General features: G+C 50.7%; 1 protein-coding gene across 1 annotated transcript in view; it reads right to left on the bottom strand.

Annotated features, from left to right (window-relative positions):
- Positions 1-26,431, bottom strand: part of ATP13A4 (ATPase 13A4) — a 64,855-nt gene that overhangs the window by 18,633 nt on the left and 19,791 nt on the right. Inside the window, exons 7-13 of the mRNA XM_056849878.1 lie at positions 11,797-11,931; positions 11,548-11,620; positions 6,137-6,268; positions 5,241-5,411; positions 3,303-3,460; positions 2,066-2,254; positions 1,732-1,793 (exon numbers count right to left, since the gene is read on the bottom strand). Of these exons, the coding sequence (XP_056705856.1) occupies positions 1,732-1,793; positions 2,066-2,254; positions 3,303-3,460; positions 5,241-5,411; positions 6,137-6,268; positions 11,548-11,620; positions 11,797-11,931 (920 nt within the window). The remainder of the gene's footprint in view (positions 1-1,731; positions 1,794-2,065; positions 2,255-3,302; positions 3,461-5,240; positions 5,412-6,136; positions 6,269-11,547; positions 11,621-11,796; positions 11,932-26,431) is intronic.

Raw genomic sequence — 26,431 nt, 5'->3', positions numbered from 1 at the left:
TAAACTCCAGAACTTTCTTCAAGGCCTTTTGGTTCCTGCTTATTTCGCAGAGCATCTTCGATTAGTCTGTCCAGGGTCTGGAGGGGGGGGTTCTGCATGAAGCATCCCGTCCCTAGTCCTTCTGCTCCCTTTAGAAGCAGGGGTGGGGGTCAAGGGCTTGAATTGTGGGGGTCGCAGCACAGCGGAAGTGCTCAGCAGACACAATCCCACCGGCCGGAAGGTGCCCGGAGCCAATTTCAGAAGCATCACAGAACCTGCAGAGCTGTTTTGGGATGACAGGTGGCAGATTTATTTATTTATTTAAAACATTTTGGTGCCGCCTTTCCATCCGGCCAGGGTCCCCAAGGCAGCGCACATAAAAACACCAAAACACCCGAACAAATAAAAACAGTGTTTAAAAGTACAAAACGATTCAATAAAAACACATAAGCAAACCACACCAGAAGCAGAGAGGAGGGGCAGCAGCCACGATGGTGTGTGTGTGTGTGTGTGTGTGTGTGTGTGTGTGTGTGTGTCTGCCAAACAAAACAAAAAAAGTCTTCTCCCACTGGTGCTTTCGGAAGTTTTATGGGTGTTTTTGTGGGTAGCCTGATGAGGAAAGACCCCACTCCAAGGCCTGGCAGATTCCGCATGAGACCAGACCCCCCAGGCTGGTTTAAGATGAGGCTGCTCCTTCACTCTTCTGGAGTAACCCACCCACCCCACGCCCAAGGGATGGAGAGGGCTAGAAATCTATACAAATGGATGAGAGAAGGGAGGGTATATAAATTACTTATAGAAATAAATTTAGAACAAGAAAGGATTAAGCCGGTGATGTTGAAATGGATGAGAGATTTAGGTTATAATATAGATTTGGAAATATGGGAAAATTTATGGAAAAAGGAATTTAAGTTTACCATTTCAAATGAAATAAGAGAGAATTTGTATAAAATGTTTTATAGATGGCATATAACCCCAGTATTGTTAAGTAAAATGAAGAAAGAAGATGAAGCTTTATGGTGGAAATGTGGTATGGAAATAGGTACATTTATGCATGTTTGGTGGTTTTGTAAAAAAATAAGGAGGTTTTGGAGATTCGTTTTGAATGAAACTAATAATCTGATTAAATTAATAATCAAGAGAGATCCCGCCTTTTGCTTATTGGGTATTTCAAAAAAAGATTTAGATAAAGGTGATAGAGTCATATGTCAATATAGTTTTGCTGCAGCAAGAATTATAATTGCAAAAAAATGGAAGCAAACAAATAAACCTTCAATTAAAGAGTGGAGAGAAAAATTATGGATGTATATGCGGATGGTCAAAATCACAGCTTCTTTACATGGTAAAGATATGGAGGAATTTAAATCTACATGGTCAAAGGCCACCGCATTTTGGGATAAAGTGGCAACAACGGATTTTAAAAGTATAGTTAACGAACTATAGTATAATATGATTTTAAATATGATATAATTATAGATATTTTATTTTGTAATGTCATAATACTCCATCGGAAGTCCAATGGTGAAGGGCACTGTGGTGGGGGTGTGGGATTTGGATTCAGGGCACGATGGAATTTAGTGAATTGAATATTGTATTAGTGGATAAGTAGTGCGCTGAACATGTATTTTTTTTCTTTTTATATGTATAATTTTTTTATTTTTTTTGTTTTTTTATTTTTTGTGTTTATGTTTTATTATAAAAATAATAAAAAATTATATAAAAAACACAAATGGATGAGAGAGAGATATATACCTCTGTCCTTTGGCCAGGACAAGTCCCCAGAGGTCCAGCCCATCCTCCGTGAGAGTGCCAGTCTGTGGGAATGCACATGTAAGAAGTCAGAACCAAGGGACGAGGCTCTACTGCCAGAGGAGAGGATCTACTCCACTGTCAGGCAGGCAAGGGCCCCTGTTCTCTCACAATCATGGCACACTGACTCTTTCCCCTTCAGCAAGTCAGATGTTTGTGAACATTCTGTGGCATCCCAGCAGATGAGCCAAGGGCTAGAGGAGGCCTGGCAGGGACCACCTTCATTTTTCTCCCCCTCCTTCCAAGGCCTGACCCCCTGGCCAAAGAGAAGCCTCACCTTGTCGAAGCAGATGAGGTTGAGCTGGCCGCACACGTTGATCCTCTGGGGGCTGATGCAGAAGATCCCTTTTCTCTTCAGACGCCTCTGAGTGTAAATGATCCCCGTGGTCAGGGCGGCAGGGAGAGCGGGAGGGACGGCGATGGTGATCACGTCCAGGGCCTTCTTCACCACCTCTCCGGCCTCTTCCTGCCACGGGACGAGAGGGAGCGACTAGGTCATCCAAAAGGGGAGGAGAACAGTGGCCCAGGGGACAGGCTGTGCGGGGCAGTGGTCTAGGGCAGAGCTGCCAACTCCAGGCTAGGAAATTCCTGGAGATTGGGCGGGGGGGCAGAGCCAGGGGAGGACAGGGTTTGGGAAGGGGAGGGACCTCAGCGGAGTATCACGCCATCCGGTCCACCCTCCAAAGCAGCCATTTTCTCCAGGGGAATTGATCATCTGGAGATCGGTTGTCATTCTGGGACATCTCCAGGCCCCACCTGGCGGTTGGCAACCCTATCTGGTCCTGTCCTATGTGACCCAAAGCGGAAGGGACACTCCCAGAAGCAAAAGCCTCGGGACTCCCTAGAACTCAGTCCGCGGTCCTTCCAGTTTTCTGCTCCGTGATCCTGGGAAGACCGCAGGAACAAACTACTTCGGATGAGTCCGTGTACAGGAGGCTGCCTGCTGCCCCCCACAGGGCTCAAGGGTTGGCCCATGCTTTATTCTGAAGCAGTGGCCGGCAGTCGCTGCTCTCCCGGCCCTGCCTCTTCGTGCCCAAGCAGGAAGGGTTGCCAGGCCTCCAGGTGGGGCCTGGAGATCTCTTGGAAAAGCATCTAATCTCCAAATGACACAAGAGATTTGTGGATTAAAAAAACATTTATTAGCCACCTTTCTCCTTTGGGGAACTCAAGGAGGCCCCCAATATAAAACACTATAAAAACACAATAAAAACAAACAATTATTTTTTTTTTTAAAAAGTCACAATTTAAAAACTCCTGGGGGCGGGGTAGCAAAGAGATGAAAATAATCTGGGGGAAATTAATCGCCGGTCCTTCTGGGTTCTTTGGAGGCTGCCGAAAAACAAGGCATGGAGGAAGGAACCCAACATGCCCTTGAAAACTGCTGATTTTTCAGATGTAAATCCTGAAATGCGGCTCATCATATTTACCCAGAATATTGGTACAGCTCAAGCAGGAGAGGAATCTCCACACCCGCCCCTTGAGTGTCTCCCTTCCCCCCCTCCACCCCCACTCACCCCACTGAGCGTAAAGACGCACACGGCGTAAACCATCCCAATGGCAGCAGTTCCGATAAGGAACATGAGGAACCGGATGGCATCTCGGTAGAGCCGGAAATCCATGGGTTTGGGGTACAGGATTGACCTCACCAGCTCCCCTTTGGCAGTGTTGAAACCTGGGGAGGAAAAGCAAACCCTCCAGATGTGAGCAAGCAGGGAGCATGCACACACACACACACACACCACAGTGGTCTCAGAGCAAGGCCCTAAGAGATGGCCTGGGACCGGAGAGAGGTTAGGGAGCTGACCAGGAGGAGGGCTGGCTGAAGGGTGGGAGGGGCCAGGGAGAAGCCAAGGAAGAAGAAGAGGAAGAGAAGGAGGAAACTTGAGGGAGAGCCTGTGGGCGCTCCGTGTCTTCTTTAAAAAAGGTACAGGTCCCCTGTGCAAGCACCGGGTCATTCCTGACCCATGGGGTGACATCACATCCCAACGTTCACTAGGCAGACTTTTGTTTGCGGGGTGGTTTGCCCGTGCCTTCCCCAGTCATCTTCCCTTTACCCCCAGCAAGCTGGGTCCTCATTTTACCGACCTCGGAAAGATGGAAGGCTGAGTCAACCTTGAGCCTTGAGCTACCTGAAACTGACTTCCATCGGGATCGAACTCAGGTTCATGAACTTTTGACTGCAGTACTGCAGCTTAACACTCTGCGCCACGGGGCTTGTGTCTTCTTTACCTTCCCGGAAACCTTCCTAAAAATCCATTCCCCTTCCCCACACACAAACATATGCACTGCCGTCTACACGCACCCCAGCGGGTGGAGGACCGGCTTTGCACGCAGGCAGCCCCAGGCTCAGTCCCGGCATCTCAAGAGGGTTGCTGCTGCCAGGAAAGGCCATGGGGGGGGGGGGTCTCCGTGGATCTCGGGGTCATGAGGCAGCTGCAGGAGCTCATGTGACCCAGAGGTGGGCTGTTTTAAAAAAATAACCTGCAGTGGGAAAATTCCACTTTTTGCCACAATGCGACTGCCACAATAAAACGATTGTTATAATGTGGTTAAGAGTTCCTTCTTTGTTCCTGTTGGCAGCAGAGGATAAGACTCACAATAATGGGTTTAAATTGCGGGTGGAAAGGTACCGGCTGGATATTAGGAAAAAACTTTTATGTAAGAGTTGTTCGGCTGTGGAATGGGCTTCCTCAGGAGGTGGGTGAGCCTCCCCCCTCACTGAAGAAGTGAGCTGTGGCTCACGAAAGCTCATACCCTACCAGAAAATATTTTTGTTAGTCTTTAAGGTGCTACTGGACTCTTGCCCTTTTTGATTCCCCCCTCACTGGCAGTCTTGAAGCAGAGGCTGGACAAGCACTTGTCAGGGATGCTCTAGGCTGATCCTGCATTGAGCAGGGGGTTGGACTAGATGGCCTCTATGGCCCCTTCCAACTCTGATTCTCTGATTCTATCTCTATCAAATCATAGAACCATAGAGTTGGAAGGGACCACCAGGGCCATCAAGTCCAACCCCCTGCACAATGCAGGAAATTCACAACTACCTCACAACTAATTAGCAGGAGGGTCTTGGTTTTCCTCTTCTGACAGATAGGCCCCAGAAGCTCCAGACCTCGGGCTCCAAGGACCCCCCCTCCACTTCCCTGCTGGATCCCTGAGATCTCACCTAAAGAGCCGTACCCCCCTGCTACCCCCCCCCACACACACACATAGTGGATGTATCGCCAGTCCTCCAGGTGTTCACCTGCAGCAAGCCAGTTGACACTTGTGGGGTTGCCTGCCCCATGGGGCCCAGGTGTGCTGTGGGGGGGGGGCATCTCCCGAATGTATCCTCTAATAACAAGCTTTACAGGCCTTCTCCAGGGTGGAGGTTGCTAAGATGGGGCACTATTTGGTGTTTGCCTCTTTCCACGGGGCACAACTCTACACACGTGCGCCTGCGACCCGGCACTGACCGGTCCGAAGCACCACAGCCTTCGCGGGCTCCTTGCCATCTCCCTTGGCCTGGATGACCTCGGTGCCGCAGAATAGGACGTGTCTCCGGTAATCGTCCGCGCAGCTCATCTGCCAGGGCTGCTGACCGTTGTCTCGGGGCAAGCAGGTCTTGGTGACAGGAATGCTCTCCCCTGGAGAAGACCAAATGGTGCTAAGAGGAGCCACAGCAGGGCAAATCTCCACTCTGGCCCCCAAGACGCTGGCTTCCGCGGCCTGAAGAAGTTAATGCTAACTGATGTTGTGCATTTCTTTTGCATATACGTATTCTGCTTCTGCTGGACAAGGGGAAGTCCGTGTGACCCTTGTCGCCTCCCACCCCAAAATTAGGCCAGTGGAGTAACCAAGCCAGACTTCCACCGCTGTTCCTTCCCTGGAATAGCAATGGAAGACTCTTTCCAGTAGAAACGAAGGGGGTCTTTCCAAAACCAAATTCTGCAAAATCTTTGACAGGTGCCGACATGCTAGGTAGGTTAGGCAGATGTCCGGTAGGCTAGGGTTTTATTTACTTCATTACATTTATACCTAGGGTTGCCAGGTGGCTGGTTCCGGCGGGCAATTGCCCGCCAATCCACCTGGCTGCAAGGAATGCAATCGTACGAATGCACGGTCAACGCAATTACGTCACTTCTGGGTTTACCCTTGGAAGCACCACATTGCAACGAGATGCTTTGCAGGAGTCTGTGTGTGAGAGGCTCCAGTCAGAGTAGACCAGGAGCCCGCAGCCGACACGACCCTGTGCCAGCGGTTCATGGGCAGCCAATCATAAGGATGCCTGGGAGTCTAGACACGGGCACTGGCAGCCACTGTGAACCCCCTGCGTGCACACACACCCCCGGGACCAGACCAGGCTCCTTACCCGTCAGCATGCCCTCGTTCACAATGCACGTGCCACTGATCAGGATGGCATCACAGGGCAGCATCATTTTGCCACCTTCCAGGGCCAGCAGGTCTCCGGGCACCAAGTGGTGTGACTCCATCTCTTGCAAACCTGTGAGGGTGGAGAGAGACAACCATCTCTGGGGCTCTTGTGGAGCAGGAGAGAAGCTGCCCCCCTCCCCAAGCCCCCCACTCACACCCTGAAACCTGACCCCCACCCAGGAGATTCAGAAGTCGCTCCCATGGACAGCCTGACTCAGTGTGAACTGGGAAGAGCTCCTCCAGACAGGCACATGAACACATGAAGCTGCCTTATACTGAATCAGACCCCTCCTTGGTCCATCAAAGTTAGTATTGTCTACTCAGACCGGCAGCAGTTCTCCAGGGTCTCAGGCAAGGGTCTTTCACTTCTTCTACTTGCCTAGTCCCTTTAACTGGAGATGCTGCCAGGGATTGAAATGGGGACCTTCTGCATGCCAAGCAGAGGCTCTACCACTGAGCCACAGCCCCTCCCCAAAGAAGGCCCAGAGAAGCAACACAGGGCAGAGGTCGGCCACCATTTCCTGGCCCAGCCCTTCTCTGTGCCGAACTGCCCCCCCCCCCAGACGCTCCCCACCCCACCGGTGCCAAATGTCTCTTCCTGCGAAAACACGTTGAGACCCGGTAGAGGGAAAAGGCTGGTGGGGGTGAAAGTGGCCCCTCCCCCCACTCTGTCCCGTTCCCAAACTATTTATTTCATTTCTAGCCCTCCTCTCTCCCCAACATGGACCCAAAGCAACACACGTCATTCTCCTCTTCTCCATTTTATCCTCACAACAACCCTGTGAGGAAGGTCAGGCAGACAATGTGTGACTGGCCCAAGGTCACCCAGCACACTTCCATGGCACGAGTGGGGATTCGAACCTGGGTCTCCCAGATCCTAGTCTGACATTCCAGCCACTCCACCACACTGGCTCTCACCTCCCAAAGAAGCTCACCATGAACAAAAAAGACCGCGGGGGGGGGGGCAGTTCCTCTCCATGCGCACAATTTATGGTGAATTTGTATCCTTAGTGTACCCTGCTGTTCTTCAGTGGCGAGAAGGTCTCCTCATGCGCCCCCTCTGTGTGGGCCAAACCTCTTCCTACCCTCCGTTTGCAGAAGATGAGCTTCGGATCAGTGCACAGAGCGTTCCCAAGGCTGACGGGGCACAAGGACAGGGCAGCTTCAGGCTCCGTGAACACATTACAAAGTCCTCCTGTTCCTTGGGGAACAACGTGAGGTTTTGCACCAACCTTGGGGGGGGAGTTCCATGCCTCCCAGATACACACACTGCCCCCCACCGCTGCTTTCACAGCTGCAAACCGCCCCCTGGGCCTGCTCTTGGCCCCCTGGGCACACGCCAGCAGAGCCAGCCAGTTTCACACAGAGGGGCTTCACAGCAGGGGAAGGGGAGGCTGCGCTGTGGTGGATGAATGTGGGAATCCACGACGGCAAGCGCCCTTTTCTGACATCTCCCTTCTCTTTGCAAAGTCTGTGCATCTCCACATTCCTGGAAATTTTCAACAAGCAGAGGAGGTGAGCAGGAACCCCTGTAGGTCCCTTTTCCTGCCTCAGGTTATCAAAGGAACCTGTTTTCAGCAAGCTAACCATATAAACCAGGTTCTGTTTGGAGCTTGAAGCTGCCTTGAACTGCATCGGACCCCTGGTCCATCAAGGTCAGTATTGTCTGCTCAAACTGGCAGCAACTGTACAGGGTCTTAGGTGGAGGTCTTTCACATCACCTGCTACCTGGTCCTTTTCAACTGGAGATATCGGGAATTGAACCAGAGACCTCCTGCATGCAAAGCTGAGGCTCTTCCACTGAGCCAAGGCCCCTCCTAAGTAGAAAAAGGGAATATGCTGCAGAAGACCAGTCAAATGACTAATGGTGAACAGCAGCTGGATTACAAAAGCCAGGATGCCCAGTATCTACATCAGGCAGCTGACTGGGTCTCCACAACGATGGATCTCCAAGGATCCATCAGGCAGTGAATGGACTTCATTTCTTACTGTCCACAGCAAGGGAAGCCATCTGGGAAGAGGCCCGCTTGTCCTAGTCTAGTAGCCAAAACCAGGCCTTTGACATGTCTGAGCGCCTTCTCAGCCCGCACAAATGTCCTCAGAGGAATTGTCCCGTGGGACTCGGCAACAGCGGCCCACAATGTAAGCCACAGTCATTGTGAGGGGAGCCTTTTGCTCATCGAAATACCCTGCCTGGCACTGACTTGCTTGGGGAAGAGGGTGCCATTTAGGGGAAAAATAAGAACAAGATGCTCAGTTTATGTTCCCAGATCTGAAGAGGTCCCTTTCTACCGGCCTCTTTGCACTCGCTTCTGAATGCTGTGTTGGTATTTAGATGTGGGGATCCCACAGTCAGTGGGGTTGCCCCACAGAGCTGCCAGATCAGAAGACACCACACAAACTCACTGCCTGTGGCAATCACGGGCAAAGGCGAAGGCCCAGGGTGCTTCTGGAAGCGGGGGCTTGTTCTTTGGTTACAGAAGCCCTTCTTCAGTTGACCCTGACACCCCAGAAGCTCCACATTCAGATGTGACATCAGGGAGAGCAGATCATTTTTGCGGCCGGTTCATATTCTGGGGAACCCCCCGTTTATTTTACAGTGCAAAGATATATTACAGATACTTGTCACACTCTCTCCGCTCATAGCATTCCACACAGAGCTTCAGTTTCACGCCATTATATACACCTGGTGGTCGCAGCCACCAATCACAGTAGATGCTTAGTCATCCTGACATGGCTCCTGTATTGCATCAGCCACCTGGTCATAACTGGATCTAGGCCAGCTCCCTCTAGCTCTCCAGGGACTTTCCAGGCTGATTGCATCATTACCAGATCTATCCGATCTATCATGCACCTGTCAAACTAAACTGACAGCCTTGTAATATTGACATGCCCCCCCTTGCCCCCCCCCAGGGTTGCCAGGTCCCTCTTCGCCACTGGCAGGTTTTTGTGGTGGAGCCTGAGGAGGGCGGGGTTTGGGGAGGGGAGGGGCCTCAATGCCATAGAGTCTAATGGCCAAAGCAGCCATTTTCTCCAGGGGAACCGATCTCTATTGGCTGGAGATCAGTTGTAATAGCAGGAGATCTCCAGCTAGTACCTGGAGGTTGGCAACCCTACCCCCTCCCATGTTGCCTCCTGGCACAGGCATGCCGAGGTTTTCTGCCTGTGAACATGGAGGCTCCCTTCAGCCACTGAGAGACCCCTCTCCCCTCCATGAATCTCTCCAGCCCCCTCCCCAAGCCTTCTGTGCTGCTGCCCCCCCCCCCCGGCTATGCCCACGGGCAATGAATGCCACCCTTTCATTCCCTGCTGAGGGAAGAAGCATTTCCTTCTGTCTGCAGAAGGTGTGACTCTGAACGGCACTCTTTGTTTCTCCAGAAATACAAGACGGCCCGGGGATTAGGGCAGGGGGGAGAGCTTTAACACTTGCTCAGCCGGGCGGGCAAAGGACCCTCCCTTCAGAAACCTCCGAGGGCCACGAGAGAGGCAGGCCCAGGGGGGCCCGCCCCAAGCGAGTATCGCCAGAGAGGGGCCAGAAGAAAAGCGGGGCAGCCCGGCCAGTCAACTCCCAGGGATACGCCCACACCTTTTTTTACTCTCTCACCTGCCCACAGGTACCTCTGCCAATCACGTGGGCAGTGCTGCGGCAGGTGGCCCCCGATCGTCAGACAGTGTGGTGTAGTGGCTAGAGTGTTGGATTAGGATTTGGGAGACCCAGGTTCAAATCCCCACTCTGCCATGGAAGCTTGACCCAGTCACTCTCTTGGCCTAACCTACCTCATTGGGATGTTGTTGTCAGGACAAAATGGAGGAGAAGAGAATGGCGCTGTAAGTTGCTTCGGGAAGCCCCCTTGGAGAGCAAAGTGGAGTATAAATGAAGTAAGTCAATAGATATTTGCCCCTGGAGCATGTCTGTCTGTCTGTCTGTCTGTCTGTCACTCCTGCCTTGCCAAGGAGTGCCCTGCCATGGGCAGGGGGCGCACGGGAGATGCGGCCAGCAGAGACAGCTGCCCAATCAGGTGGGCGGGGCTGGCTTCCTTGGGGTAGGGTCCCAGCCGGGGACAGCGGAAAGAAGGGGCTGCTTTACATGAGTCTCCCTCTCTCAGTCTATCCTGGGTGGGTTCCAGAGAAGCAAAGGGCACCGAGCCTCAGAGGGAGGGCTGGAGGCCCAGGGACCCTTGGCCTTGGCACCTACCTGGCATCTCTGGCACGGACAGGGCCTGGTCTGCTCTTGGAACTGGCCGCCCCCTCGGGCTTTCCCCCAAGCACAAACCGCCCCCTCAGGCTGTCCCCCCCCCTTACACCAAGCCTAAGGCAGGTGGGCAGGCCAAAGGGGTGGCCCCCTCCCCCGGATCACCTGGGTCTTCTCCTGAGAGACAGGGAGGGGACAAAGGCTCAGAGAAAGATGCCTCTCTCGGGTCTGGATCTGGCCTGCCGGAGTTTTTTTTAACCAGACTTCCTGTTCAACTGGCTGCAAAACCTCAGGGCCACAATAAATCTTGTTTTTGCTCTGATGTGGTTGGCCCACTTGGGACGTTCCCACCGAGGTCTGTCCGATGGAACTCACTGCCACGGGAATTTGTGATGACTAATGGCATTAACTTCTCTTTCGAAAAGCCCCCAAATACACGGAGAATCTACTGCACAGGGTAAACAGGGACACTTTAATTTCTGGCGTGAACTTCCGTGAAGCACATGCTTAGCTGCTGTGGGCAGAGCCACAGAATGCCAGACTAGTGCCCTGCCTGGATCAGACCAGCGAGGGTCCCCCTAGTCCAGTGCCCCCTGTCTTTCGCACAGTGGCCAGCCAGTTGCCCTGGAGGGCTAAGCTGTCAGGGCATAGAGGCCAAGGGCTTCCCCCGACGCTGCCTCCTGGCCCTGGGTGCCAGTGTGGAGGCTCCCTTCCGTCTCCGCGGCATCTCTGCCACCGTCCTTCTTTCCCCCACTCTCTACTCGGCATTTATGCATTAAGTGGGCAGCGCATTGGCCCAGCGAGAGTCTCCCTCGTGTCAACACCCTTTTTCTACACCGTCATGATTCCCGCTGTGCCCACTGCACAGTGCTCTGGTGGGAGCCCACTCTGGGCATTGCCTGCGGGGTGAAGATGGGTGTCGAGGGCAGAGCAGCCAGCAGGCACCCTCTGAAGGGAACAGCCGTGGCCTAGAAGGACCCCGCATCCGCCCCCTCCCCTTTCTTCACAGGGCCCAGAGCACGCTCCCACCCTGCCAACTCAGTGGTGGGAGGGGAGGGATCTGGACACACACACACACCCGCCCCCTCCTCTGCACAGTGGCTCAATGGGCCAGAAAGCAGCAGGATGGGCCGAGAGCCCCCCAAGACGATGCTCACCTGCCTGTCTCCTGCACACCTTGACCGGGAGGCTGTTGTGAGATGCCACAAGTCGATGCAGCTTCACGGATTGCTGTCAGGCAGGAAGGGAAGACAGCGCTGAGCCACGTTAGGCTGGAAAGAACCCTCTGTCACTCCCCAGCAGTCGTGGTCCCCCTCCCACGACCCTCCGTGTCGCAACACAAGCGGGTGCCCGGAGCTTTGCCCAGGGGGGCCTCCTCCCCTCCCCGGCCAGACGGGGCTCCTCACCGTCCTGAGGTCGTAGACCGTCAGGGCAATGGACAGGAGAGACATGAGGACGATGGCCACCGAGTACTCGATGTAATCCTCCGCCAGCCACAGGCAGACGCTGAAGAGCTGGAAGATGTAGAACGGGTTGAGGACCTGTTTGGGCAGAAGAGAAGAACAAGCTGTGGTGAGCAAACGCCGTTCGGCTTCCTCCGGCCCTTTCACACCCCTGCCCCTGCTCGTGCCCGCCCAGTGCCACTGTAAAGATAGGCAGGGAGGGTCTGGCACAAAGGGAAGATGCTAGGGCAAACGGGCAGACCACCCAGCCGGGAGGGAGGGCGCTCCCTTATGCCACCCGAGCGGTGGGCACAGGGGAAACGTCTCTGTCCAGGGGCCGTATCTGGGCACCCGCCTGCTTGTGAGGGCTCCGAACTGGCTGTTCACTTTCCCCATAATCCTGATGCCAGGGGTTACCTTGCACCTCTTCAGCTGTTGCCCTCTTTGCCAAGGTCAGAGTGGGAAAGAGGGGTGGCAAGATGCCCGGGCTGGAGGCAAGGAGGGGGCCCTGGGCAGACAGGGTCATTGGGCCCAATTTTGTGTTGCTGCTCAGTTTGGCTCATGCCAGAGAATATTGGGGACAGACAGCCTCTTTTCTTCCCCTTCAGGGAAGGAAGGCCTGCGGAAGTGATACCCTGGCGGGGCCTGGCCTGCCACAGAAGTCCTGTGGCGCACAGAGGAGCCCATGGCCCAATACGTCAAGCCAGGTCCGTTTGGCTCTATTGTCATCCTGGGCAGTGTTGAACACGGCAAGGCTCCCTGGCTGCTGCACCAGGATCAGTCACCATGCTGCAGGCCCCCCTCGCACAACAAGACCCACAAGCTTCCCAGGACCCCTGGAGCTCTGCTGGAAAACCACAGCCTGGCTTATTATCCCCCTTTCTGTTTACAGAAATGTTCAAGGCAGCTACATAGAGCCTAAAAATCCATGAAAAACATCTCATAATCCCATCTCCAAAATCACAACTGCCGGCACCGCTTCAGTGAGGAAGGAGACACATTAACAAACCTTTCAAGGCTTTGGTAAATAAGACGGTTTTGCCTAACAAACAATCCTGCCAGCGGAGGGTATTTGACAGATGGGGAGCCACCATGGCAAAGGCCCTGCTCCAAACTGCAAGAGGAGCAGTGACTTCAGAATATGACAGAAAGGGAAGAGATGGAGGCCCAAGAGACCCCCCCCCCCCCATCCATCACAGACCACTGGGGTTTTCATAGATCAAAACAAGTCCTTTGATTTGGGACTTGAAACTATCTGGTAGCCAGCGAAGATGTTTCGACGTGTGTGTGTTAAGTGCCATCAAATCGCTTCCGATATATGGCGACCCTATGTCCTCCAAAATGTTCTATAGTTGACAGCCTTGCTCAGGTCTTGAGGACCGAGGTGTCCTTGATTGAGTCAATCTATCTCTTTTTTCTGGCTGCCTTTAACTTTTCCTAGCATGACTGTCTTTTCCAGTGACTCTTGTTGTCTCATGACGTGACCAAAATACGACAGCCTCAGTTTGGTCATTTTAGCTTCTAGGGCCAGTTCAGGCTTGATTTGATCTATAACCCACTGATTTGTCTTTTTGGTGGTCCAAATTATCCATAAAACTCTCTTCGAACACCCCATTTCAAAGGAATCAACTTTCTTCCTTTCAGCTTTCTTCATTGTCCAACTTTCACTTCCATACCATAATAATTAAGAATACTACGGCATGGAATTATCTTGGCCCCCAGTGCAACCTTACTCTTCAGAATCTTTTCTAGCTCCTTTACGGCTGCCCTTCCCAGTCTCCGTCTCCTTCTGATTTCTTGGCTGCAGTCTCCTTTTTGATTGATGATGGAGCCAAGAAATAAAAAGTCTTGAACAATTTCAGTTTCCTCATTATCAACCTTAAAGCTGTGTAATTCCCCTGTAGTCATCATTTTTGTCTTCTTGATGTTCAGCTCTAGTCCTGCTTTGGTACTTTCTGCTTTAACCTTCAAGTCTTCACTGTTTTCTGCGAGTAATGTGATGTCATCTGCATATCCCAAATTGTTAATGTTCCTTCCATCAGTTTTCACTAAATCTAATCCAGCTTTCTTTATGATATGTTCTGCACATACATTGAAGAGACAGGGAGATAAAATACATCCTTGTCTGACACCTTTGCCAATTGGAAACCATTCTGTTTCTCCATAGGAAAACTATGTTTCAACAAAGGAAAACTCACCTACACAGCCTGAGCCAATCCGTTGCAGCAAAACTTAATTAAACAGCTAAAGGTGCCAGCTTGCTTGAAGCAGAACAAATCTGTAAAGAAACTCCAAAAGCAAGCGGCAGCAGGACGGGCCCTCCGGGAGAGGTCAGAATGTTCCGTTTGGACTCCGTCAGCTAAATCTCTGTTGATTAAACTGCTAATCGGCTTCTCGGGCTGCTGCTTTCATGAGGTGCCATACCTGAGCTTCTGCGAACAAAGCATCCCTCTCAATCACTATGGGGCCGGGTTGCCCTGAGCCCAGACTCCTTCTGGATTAGGCCTCGGGCTCTGGAAAGAGAGCGCTCAGGTGTGGAGGGAGCCGAAGGGGGAAGGCCTCTGACTAACTGAGCTTCCGGGATCTCTTTTGTCCCAGAGCAGAAACACTAACTGAGCGGAGAACTGACTGCTCTCAGGCATCTTCTCCCAGCTCAGACTGGCTTGCAAAACTCCAAATCTGTGCTGTCCAAGTTGCATTTTTTTTTTTTTTTTACGAAAAGAAAAAACACCCCTAAAGACAGATGGAGTGGCGAATTTTTACAGGCGCTTGGTGTAAAATGTTAAATTTTCCAGTATTTAAACACAACAGACATGTAGTTTTTTTTAATCGCCAACATTTAATGTTCCCCAAAGCTACATTTAAAAATAAAAATGAAACTCTGCATATTTGAAAAGGTGACATTCGGTTCTTGAAAAATTGGGCCCGTTCTGGAACGCTCTCTTCCCTTTCTGCTCTACTCTTCGGCCATGAACCGTTACCACAAATTATCATCGTTGCTCGATCGTGTTTCTGTCCGCATGTTGCCTCCTTCCCCACTGTGTTGAATGCCTCACCTGTCTGCACTTTCCCCGGGGGAGCGTCACATCATTCATGACGCCGGAGAAGTGTGACACGCTCCCCCTTCTTTTTCTTCATGCCAGCAGCACCTCTTTGTGGGGAAATGTCCACTGATCTATGTTGTCACACAGTTTAAAAGCACCCATTAGAGCAGAGCGAGAAGGCGGGTGCGCGCGCGCAAGGATTTGCCCACCCCGCGTTTCTGTTAAGCCCAAGCAAGGAACTCTCTCTTCCCTGCCGCTCCCTCGTTTGATGTCTGCTGCATCCAAAGGAAATCATAATGGAACGCATGCGACCCTACGTAAAGGCAATGGGGGGGGGGGGCTAGTGCAATGCTCCAACGTTCCTTCGTTCTCTTGCCAGTCAGAAACAAAATTTAAGTTGTAACCGAGGCATTCTCGGTTACAAAATTATATATGACCCTAAACTATACCTACTGAATAAAACTCCAGACAGCATCGACAAGGACCAACAAGACATGTTAAAATACTTAGTTACAGCTGCAAGGATAGTTCTAGCATCGCTATGGAAAACTAATAGAATTCCACAAATCGAGACTTGGATTGATAAAGCATACGAATATATCACAATGGCACAATTAACTGAAACACTACAGAAAGAAACTCAAAAACAAAATAGAGATAAATGGAAATCCTTCTACGAATATATTAAAACCAAGAAATGTCAACAAAACTTTATAAGACACAGCAGATTCATAATGGAGATCGAATATAACCTATCAAAAAGTTAATGTATTATTACAACCTATCAGGGGGCGGTATTAGATATGCCAACGTTGTATAACATTAATACACGTATTTATCTCTCTTTCTATATATATATCTTTTCTTTTCTTTTAATTTTATTCCCCTGCCCCTTTTTCCTTCTGTATCTGGGGCAATTGCATGCGTGCATAGCTGTGCACGGAGCGACTGTGTGACTTTCAGGTTTTGGCCGCATCGATGAGGCGCTTTCGGGAGTAAACTCGGAAGTGACGTAAAAAAGAAAAAAAGAAAAAAAAGAAACAAAATTTAAAATGCAGAGAAAAACAATGAAAAATAGCGAGAGGGGGAAGGGGAGGGGCATAGGGTGTGTTTAGGGATGTCGGCGGAGAAACGAATACGTATAAAAAATTACCGCACCCCAGGGAAACTTGTCCTGGAAACGGCTAGAAGGCAAGCATCGCTGTAAAAGCGTTTGCAGATAACACAGATCACCAATGCGTGTGCAAATCGGCTCCACCCCCAAACAGAGGGGAAACGGTGCAAACATGAATAAATAAAACGTATCATTAAATGTTTTAAAAGGTTGGGGCGGTAACGGCCTTCATCTCACTGCCTGTCGGTAGCTGGCCACTGTGGATACTTTTCACTGCCAAAGGTTGTGCCGTGGATCCGGGTCTGGGACGGACGGCACTCTGTTCTTGCTTACTTTTTTTACAAAAGAGATATCCTATCTTTCCGTTTGGAAGCAATTTTCCCTGGCAGCTAACAAGTCAACAAACAGAGAGAGAAAAACCAATGCCAGCCGCACAGACCCAAAGATTTAAAAACAGGGAAAGCAAAGACCAAAGATACAGAGAGAAATCCTAAGCAGATCTACTCAGAAGTGTGAGAGATCCCCCTCTCTGAGTTTGCTTCTCCAAATCAGTTGCTCAGACGTTGATACAGAAACAATAGATTTATTGAAGCCTTCAGGAGATGAGACAGGCACAGGTAGAAAGTTGCAAGTGAGGGGCTATACGGGTTTACAGAATATATTGACTCCAGGGCACTGGGGCACTGGGGTTCACACTTATTGTTATGGGAAGTTACAAGCTTGGCATAATACAAAACATCAGACGGATCCCAGGAAGTCTGGTGCGGCTATCACACTTCCAAGGCCGCACCGGCCTGAGGGAGTGCTGGCAGGAAGAACAGCGGGGGGGGAAGATACATGGGCCATCAGGCCTGGCGCCTGAGACCAGAAGGTGTGAACTGCTTTTACGAGTTCACTGATAACACCGCAGGTGATGGAAAGCAGAGACACAAAGACAGAGACCCTCACATTCTGCCCCCCTTAAGGCCCCCCTCCGAGAGGACGAGGCTTATCGGGATAAGCGAGGTGGAATTCTCGGACCAAGCGAGGAGCTGCCATGTGGGGTGCGGCCACCCATTCGTCATGAGCGGAGCCAAGGTTTTTCCAGCGAACAAAGTAAAACAGTTTCCCTTTCTTCCATTTGGAATCTAAAACCTTGGATATTTCCAAATGGGTATCCCCTCCTACAACGGTAGGAATCTCATGAGCGGGAGGGGGGTGGAACTGGGGAGCTGCTACATAAGGTTTGAGGAGGCTTATATGGAAGACTGGATGAACTCCCTTGAGGGTCTTAGGGAGACTCAGTTCCACGGTAACCTCGTTGATCACTCTGGTAATGGGGAAAGGTCCCACATAACGGTCGCTCAGTTTTTTGCAGGGGCGAAGAGAGCGGAGGTTTTTGGTGGATAGATAGACTTGCTCCCCCACCTTGAGTTCCCATCCCGGAGACCGGTGTTTGTCTGCTTGTTCCTTGTACTTGCTTTTTGCCCTTTCCAGATTTTTGAGCAACCATGGCCAGGTGGATTTAACCACCTGAATCCACTCCTGAAGATCAGGGGTAGACTGGAGCTCTGGCGAGACGGGGGCAGAACCGAAAGGGCCAAAATCCGTCCCGTATATAACTTGGAAGGGACTAAAGCCGGTAGAGGAATGAGGCGCATTGTTGTACGCATATTCGGCAAATGGCAGCAGGTCGACCCAGTCGTCCTGGTGGAAATTTACATAGCAACGCAAATAACATTCTACTACCGCATTTACTCGTTCCGTTTGACCATCCGTTTGGGGGTGATAGGCGGAAGAAAGGCCCTGTTCCTCCACTCCCATTAACTTTAGGAAAGCCCGCCAGAATTTAGCAACAAACTGGACCCCCCGGTCGGAGAGGACCTTCCTCGGGATCGAGTGTAGCCTGAGGACGTGCGTGATGAACAGTTTAGCTAAGCCCTGGGCTGAAGGAAGACCTGCACATGGAACGAAATGAACCTGTTTGGAAAAGAGGTCTGTGATAACCCAGAGAACCGTTTTCCCCCGACTTGGAGGTAGGTCGGTGATAAAATCCATGGCGATGACTTCCCAGGGACGGGAGGGGTTCTCAAGCGGTTTGAGAAGCCCCGGGGGTTTTCCCATCCGTTTCTTGGCTGTGGCGCAGGTGGGGCAGCTGCGCACATACAACTCAACATCAGATCTCATACCGGGCCACCAGAATTGCCTTCGAACCAGGTGAAGCGTTTTTACGAAACCAAAATGACCCGCTAGCCTGGCCCCATGTACAAGCCCCAATACTTCTTTGCGAAGGGAAGATGGGACATATAGTTTCCCCCCTTGCACCCACCAAGTGTTGGTTCGTTCCAAGCCAGTGGGGAGGAGATGGTGCTCCTCCTCCTGTAAGGAAGCGTCCCGGAGTCGCTGTTGGAATGCTTCCGGGATACCTTTGAGCGTAGGGGGGGTCTCCGGTTGGCGGGCTTGGGATCGGGTGGTGACGGCCAAGCCAGGGACTTCCCCTCGCTGTTCGGGAGTGAACAGGGAGTCGACGGGGCGATCGAAATCGTTGCGATACTGGGGAAGTCGTGACAAAGCATCAGCTAGGGCATTTTCTTTGCCCGGGACATGTTTGAGGGTGAACCGGAATTTTGCAAAAAATTGGGCCCACCGAATTTGTTTGGCATTGAGTTTTCTAGCTCCCTTGAGAGCCTCAAGATTCTTGTGATCTGTGCACACTTCGAACGGCAGCTCGGCCCCCTCCAAGAAGTGTCTCCATATGGTAAGGGCATGTTTGACCGCTGCTGCCTCCTTCTCCCAAATGGCCCAGTTGATTTCGGACTGGGAGAACTTCTTGGAGAAGTAGGCGCATGGCCTCAACCGTCCCCCCTCATCCCTCTGCAATAGGGCCCCGCCCATGGCTACATCCGAGGCATCCACCTGCACCACGAAGGGCTTGGTGCAATCCGGGTGAGCCAAAACGGGTTCGGATGAAAAAAGTAGCTTTAAACGTTCAAAAGCTTGCTGGCACTGGGGAGACCATTGCAGACGGGCTGAGGGGAGTGCGGCGCTAGCCCCCCTGTCCTTGGTACGCAACAGGGCAGTGAGGGGAAGCGCAACTTGGGCAAAGTTGGGAATGAAATTCCGGTAAAAGTTGGCAAACCCCAAAAACTGTTGAAGTTGGCGGCGGGTAGTGGGGGTTTCCCAGTCCCGCACCGCCTGGACCTTGGCGGGGTCCATTTCCAACCCTTGGTGGGAAATCACATACCCCAGAAATGTAATAGAAGGTTGGTGGAATTCACACTTGGACACCTTAGCATACAGTTTGTGCTCCCGCAGCCGCTGGAGCACTTCTCGCACTAGGCGCACATGTTCTTCCATGGTCTCAGAGTAAATAAGAATGTCATCGAGAAATACCACCACCCCCCGAAACAGTAAATCATGCAAAACTTCATTAATTAATTGCATAAAGACACTCGGAGCCCCCGAAAGTCCGAACGGCATGACCAGGTACTCAAACATCCCAAAACAACTGGAAAAGGCCGTTTTGGGTTCGTCTCCTTCTTTGATGCGAATGCGGTGGTAGGCTTCTACCAAGTCCAGTTTGGTGAAGATTCGGCCCTCCTTTAATTGTGCTAGAAGGTCAGGAATAAGAGGGAGGGGGTAAGCATTAGACTGGGTGACTGCGTTCAGTCTGCGAAAGTCAATACACAGTCTTAAATCTCCCGTCTTTTTCTTTACAAAGAAAGCTGGGGCTGAATAAGGAGCCTTGGAGGGGCGTATGAAACCCCTCGCCAGATTGACATCCAGATAGTCTCGCAATACAGTCTTTTCACTAGGGCTCATGGGGTAAACCTTTCCCTTAGACAGTTTGCCTTCCCCTACAATCTCGATGGCACAGTCCGTTTCTCTGTGGGGAGGCAGTTCGTCGCACTCTCTAACATCGAAAACATCAGTAAACTGCGAGTACTCAGAGGGTAATTGAGGAGAGACTGGGGCGGGGGACCCTACCAGTGCGGCGGCTGGAGTTCTGAGTACCCGTTCCTTGTCATGCAACCCACAGGGGTTTTCGGGGAAGGAAAGCACCCGTTTAACCCAATCAATGGAGGGATTGTGTCCCCTTAACCAGTTCATCCCTAACACCACAGGGGTTACAATAGGGGCGATGGTGAAATACAACCGTTCCCAATGTTCCCCCACGGACATAATCACGGCTGCAGTTCTGTGGGTCACAGGGCCCCGTTTAAAGTCACTCCCGTCCATTTGGGAAAAACGGAGGGGTCCCGGAAGCCGCTTGCGCCGGACACCCAACTTCTTGGCAGTTTCTTCATTTATCATGGTGCGGGCACACCCCGAGTCGACCAACGCGGGGACCTCTAACGGGGGACCCCCTTTGGGTAGGGACAGATGAACACGCACAAATACATTGTCCTCTTGGGCGCTTACCATCGGTGGAGCTCCTTGCACAACGACAGGGACGGTCTGCTGCGGAGCCCCCTCTACAGCAGACCGACGGCGTTTTTTGCCGGCTGTTCCCACTCTTCCTCCTCGCTGGAAGAGGGGGACGGGGTGGTGGCTTCCGGGGAGCCGTCCGAATCAAAGACGGTATTTGTAATCCGGGACCCCGATGGGACCGTAGAGTCGGATGCCCCATCCTGGGGGCGCGCGTGGAGAGCGGAGGGTGCGCCGGAGCGCCGGCTCAGTGGTCCACTTCTGCGGCGAGGCTGGCTGTCGGCGGCCGGTTTCGTCGGCTCGGTCTGGGTTTGGCGGGGAGGGGTCGGACGGCCTGAGCGAGAGGGGCATTGCGATGCAAAGTGACCCTTTCCCCCGCAGATCAGGCAGACGCCGGCCTCGAACCGCTTGCGGCGTTCCGCGGCCGAGAGACCCCCGCCACCCCCTTGCCGGAGTTCCCGGCCACGGTCACCTCGGGGCCTGGGGTCTCGCCCAAGCCGTTGCTTGGACAAGTTCAGGAGTTGTTTGCGATTCTCGATGTCAGCAGCATGGCGAACCCAACCTTCCACATCCGGGGGGTTCCCTTGCATGAAGGCCCAATGTTGGAGGTCTGGGTTGAGACCCTCCCTGAAACATTGTACTAAGGTAGCTTCACTCCAGTCCAGAATTCGGCTAGCCAGTGACTGGAACTCACTTGCATACTGCGCCACCGACTTAGTCCCTTGGCGCAGTTGCATCAGGGAGGCTTTAGCCCGCTCACCCAGAGTCGGGTCCTCAAAACGGTTTCGGAGTGCTACCATGAACTCGTCCAGGGTTCGCAGCACCGGCGAGCGGAGTTCATACTGCAACACCATCCAGGCAGCCGCCTCCCCTTGCAGTAAGGAAGCCACGTACTGCACCCGGGACTCCTCAGAAACGAAGGTTCGGCCTTGTTCCCGCATAAAAATGTCTACTTGGACCATAAAAAAGGTCAACTGGTCTCCCGACCCGTCATACGTGACTTTCAGGTCCCGACGGGCCGGGGGGGCAGGGGTTGCGGGCGGAACTACCGGCGCCCCGTCTGGGGGAGCACCGGCTGGAGGTTGCAACTTCAGCGCATCCAGGGCCGTGGCCATCTCACCCATTACGCGTTGCATGGTCTCCATCTGCTCCTGCATAGCCCGGCGGTCTTCCTGCCACTGCTTTCGTTCTTCCTCCATGAGGGCCTCTTTGCGGGCCGGGTCCCCTTCGAGTCCCGTGCTGGGGAAGGCCAACCGGCGATCCTTCGCCGCAGTCCGCGAGAGCGACCAGCCCTTGGGAGAGTCCAGCCAATAAGTAAGCCCCCGGGGACGTTCGTCCCGATCTTGGTCGGGGGCGCGACCCTTCGGTTTCTTTGGCTTGGCTCCCTCCTCCTTCGGGTCCGGCTTCTCCGGCTCGTCCGGTTCCTTGGGGGCATCGGGGTTAGGGGTGGTGTCCTCGTCGGCTGACATTCTGTCCAAGGCGGTACAGCTGCAGTCCGAGAGGCAAAGACTTGCAACTTAATGTGAGAGATCCCCCTCTCTGAGTTTGCTTCTCCAAATCAGTTGCTCAGACGTTGATACAGAAACAATAGATTTATTGAAGCCTTCAGGAGATGAGACAGGCACAGGTAGTGAGGGGCTATACGGGTTTACAGAATATATTGACTCCAGGGCACTGGGGCACTGGGGTTCACACTTATTGTTATGGGAAGTTACAAGCTTGGCATAATACAAAACATCAGACGGATCCCAGGAAGTCTGGTGCGGCTATCACACTTCCAAGGCCGCACCGGCCTGAGGGAGTGCTGGCAGGAAGAACAGCGGGGGGGGAAGATACATGGGCCATCAGGCCTGGCGCCTGAGACCAGAAGGTGTGAACTGCTTTTACGAGTTCACTGATAACACCGCAGGTGATGGAAAGCAGAGACACAAAGACAGAGACCCTCACAAGAAGCAAGTCTCATATTATTCAAGGAAGCTTAGAATCATAGAGTTGGAAGGGACCACCAGGGCCATCTAGTCCAACCCCCTGCACAACGCAGGAAATTCACAACTACCTCCCTGCCCCCCCACACACAGCCAGTGACCCCCTGCTCCATGCCCAGAAGATGGCAAAAAAAAAAAAAAAACACCTCACAACAACAACAACCCTCCAGGGTTCCTGGCCAATCTGGCCTAGAGGAAAATTGCTTCCTGATCCCAAAGTGGCAATCGCCATTTCCCTGGGCATGTAAGAAAGGGCCATGAGAGCCAAATACTGGCAAAATCCTTCCTGCCCTCCCTCTCATGATCTGCCTAAGGTCATAGAATCAGCCTTGCTGACAGATGGCCATCTAGCCTCTGCTTCAAAACCTCCAGGGAAGGAGAGCTCTACCATGTCCCCAGGAAGCCTGTTCCACTGAGGAGCCGCTCTAACCATTAAAGATTCTTCCTAATGACTAGATGAAAACTTGATTTAATTTCAACCCGTTGGTTCTGGTCTGACCTTCTGGGCCAACAGAAAACAACTCAGCCCCCTCCTCTACATGACCGCAGTTCAAGTACTTGAAGACGGAACTTCCGGTTGGGCAAGATGGCGGAGTGACCGCACCTTCAGGAGCGGGAGCGAAAATTGCCTGTTCTGTGGCTAAAAACTGGACTCTTTAGCCCTGAGTGAGAAGATTTCTTCCAAAACTCAACTCTCAATGAGAGGAGGAACGTCGCGACCCAAAAAAAAGGGGTTTTGGACGCACCAGCAGGCGAATTTCAGGCAAGTCCTATAAAGCTCCGACCTTCCAACCGACTACCCCCCCCAACCTCTTCCCCTTCCTCTCCTTCCTTTCCTAATATTACCCCCTTTGCCTTAGGTAATAAGAAATTAATATAAATAGGATATTAAAACGATAAGAACTTCACTAACTTTTTTTCTTTTCTTTCTTCTCCGGTTACCCCCTGACGGCGCGAGTAAGAGCGGTGGCGTGGGCCCCCGGGGAGGACGAGGCGCAAGAATTGGGCGGCGAGACCAGCCGCAGCGGCGGCGAGACCGGCGGCGGCGGCGGCGACGCTGACCGATAAGCGAAGACAGGCGGCGAAAGGCGGGCGGGCCGGCACAGAACCACGAGGAGAAGACAAGGGCCCCGGTAGCAAGCGAGTGAAAACAGCGGAGCGACTAGCAAAGAACCCTCCCGAGACCGGTGGGGTAGGAGCAGGCCCCCGAAGAAGAACAAGAGCCCCGAGGGCTGTCTGCGTGCTAGCGGGACGGCGTTGACTCGCGAGGAGTGCGTACAGGACCGCGGAATGTAAGAGGCGCCGGCGCCGACTCCCGAGGAGGCAGCACCTTGCAGTGACGGGCAGGACCAGCTGCCGGCAGTTCTGGTGACGTTAACCTGTTTTACGTAAGACTACAAGTCCCAGGATACTTTGCGACCAGCCCTAACTAATCTAAGCCAGGGGGGAACAAGAACTTCAACCATTATTAATTGAGGATACTTGTGGGATATATATTAATGTCATAGAGGGGGGGTGATAAATAATCAAGTGCTCCTGTGACAATAAGGATATGTATTGAATTTATTATTTATTGAATTTACTGAATTTAAGTAAGTTTAATCTATTTAAATAATTAAAAAAAAACTGCTATTTTTTTTGTGTGAAGAAATTAGTGTGCCTCTACTAAATTGATTAATATATCTACTATAAGGGATTTGATTTAAATATCTAATTAAGACTTTACTGAATTAATTGTTGTGCCTAATATGACTGATCTGATTTAAATATCCAATTAAGACTGACCAATATTTAAACAAACAAAAACTTTTTACTCTTACGTTTTATAACCGTGCATGTCTGGCACTTATACAGAGTTACAAACAAGAAGGAAAATATATAGATATAATTTAATGAAAAAAAATAGAAAAACAGATAAAGCTAGTATTTTGACTTTAAATAAAAATCTGGAAGAAGAGGAGAAAGAAGCAGAAGAAGCAGACAGTGCAGTAGAATCTACAAGCCATCAAATTCAACAAAAAAGACCTAGTAAAGTACAATCTAATATGGAGAAGGCGCTGGAGAAATTGGCTGCCCAACTGACGGCACTAACAACACAATTAACAGGAACAGAACAAAGATTAGAAGCAAAAGTAGATCAAATAAACAGTAAGATGGATAAGGTAAACAAAGACCTAGAAAGGCTGACCAAAGAATGTAACTCGGTCAGAACAGATGTACAAACGGTACAGATGGAAGTGAAGACAGTTAAACAGGAATTGGTGACTGGACTCCAGGACATTAAACAAAAAATAGAGGAAAACGCTAAGGATATATTGGATAATAGAGAAGATATTAAGAAACTTAAAACAAGACAAATGAAGACAGAGCGAATACAATCTGAACACAAAGCTTGGACAGAAGAAGCGGAAAACAGACTTGCCACAACGGAAATGCAAGTAAGAGAGAATAACCTGCGTTTCCAAAAAGTGTCAGAAGATATGCCCCAAGAAAGCCTAGGAGAAAATATGACACACCTGCTCGCCTCTTATCTTGATATTGACGAAGAAGCTGTTGATATCAGGGAAATTTATAGAGTTAACTCCAAATACGCGACTTCAAAAAAACTCCCAAGAGAAATCTTAATAAAATTTGCCGACAAACGAATAAAAGAGGACATACTGAATAAACAAAGAGAGGACCCACTAGTATATAAAGGAAAAGAAATACAGATCTTCCCGGACCTACCATTCTCAGTAAGAAAAAAAAGGCGTGAATTTGACTCTCTACGTAAGTTACTACGTGAGCGGGAGATAAGATATAGATGGGTGGGACCGTACTTCTTAAGTGTTCAACTCGCCTCTGGCAGAATCTTAATACGAACAATAGAAGAAGCTTATGATTTAGAAGAAGAAATCAAAATAAAGACCAAAGGAAAAGACACTAGAACTGGTGGATCAGGCTCACCACGAAACAAAAATAAGAATTCGGCGACAAACCAAGAAGGTCTAATGGATGAGGCGGCAGCCTTCAAGTAAAAAACAACATGACGGATGGCCTAGAAATATTATCTATCAACATAAATGGCTTGAACATACCACAAAAAAGAAATAAAATATTTCATGCGCTTTCCAAATACAAAGCGAATATAATATGTCTACAAGAAACACATATAAAAAGAAAATACAATTATTTACTAAATAACAAACGACTTGGCACAGTATACACATCTTCAGCGTTGGAAAAAAAGAGGGGCATCGCAATATATATTAGAGATCCTACCATCAAAGTTTTGGAAAGTATAAAGGACGCCAAAGGCAGGAAACTAACGCTTAAGTTACAACTTGCAACAGGAGAAATAAAAATATTAACATCTATATATGCACCACTGACATCAAAGGAAAAATTCTTCACAGAGCTCTTTACAACATTTGAAGAACAATTGGAATATGAGATCATCGTCATCGGGGATATGAATGGAGTTTTGGATGCCAAATTGGACAGATCTAAAAATCAAAAAAGCGGTAAACTTCCAAAAAAGGTAAAATTAGACATGCAGCGTCTCAACCTGTTGGACATCTGGAGAACCAAAAATCCTAATACCAAAGATTATACATTCTATTCGGATAGACATAGGACCTTTTCAAGAATTGATATGTGTTGGACCTCGAATACCTTAGTGAAAAATCTAGAATACATCAAAATACTACCTCGGACTCTGTCAGATCATAATCCGTTAGTAATAAAATGGTACAATCAGAAGAAGAAAATATTCAGATGGAGACTAAACGATGCGTTACTCAATAAGGAAAAAGATCTCAACACAGGCCGTGAAGAACTTAAGGAATTTTTACTGAGAAATGAAACACAAGGAATGAGTCAAGCAACAATCTGGGACTGTTCGAAGGCCTACATGAGAGGCATCTTTATTTCACTAAACTCAAAAAACAAAAAAGATCGGGAAAAACGTTTGACAGATCTTCAAACCAACCTGGCACAGTTAGAAAAAACTCACCAACGAACAAATAGCAAAAAAGCCCTGAAAGAGCTCAAAAAGGTTAGACATGAAA

The sequence above is a fragment of the Euleptes europaea genome, chromosome 5 (genome assembly GCF_029931775.1).
Source record: "Euleptes europaea isolate rEulEur1 chromosome 5, rEulEur1.hap1, whole genome shotgun sequence".
Classification (NCBI taxonomy): domain Eukaryota; kingdom Metazoa; phylum Chordata; class Lepidosauria; order Squamata; family Sphaerodactylidae; genus Euleptes; species Euleptes europaea.
The sequence above is the reverse complement of the archived record's forward strand: the minus strand, read 5'-3'. Positions and strand labels throughout refer to the sequence as shown.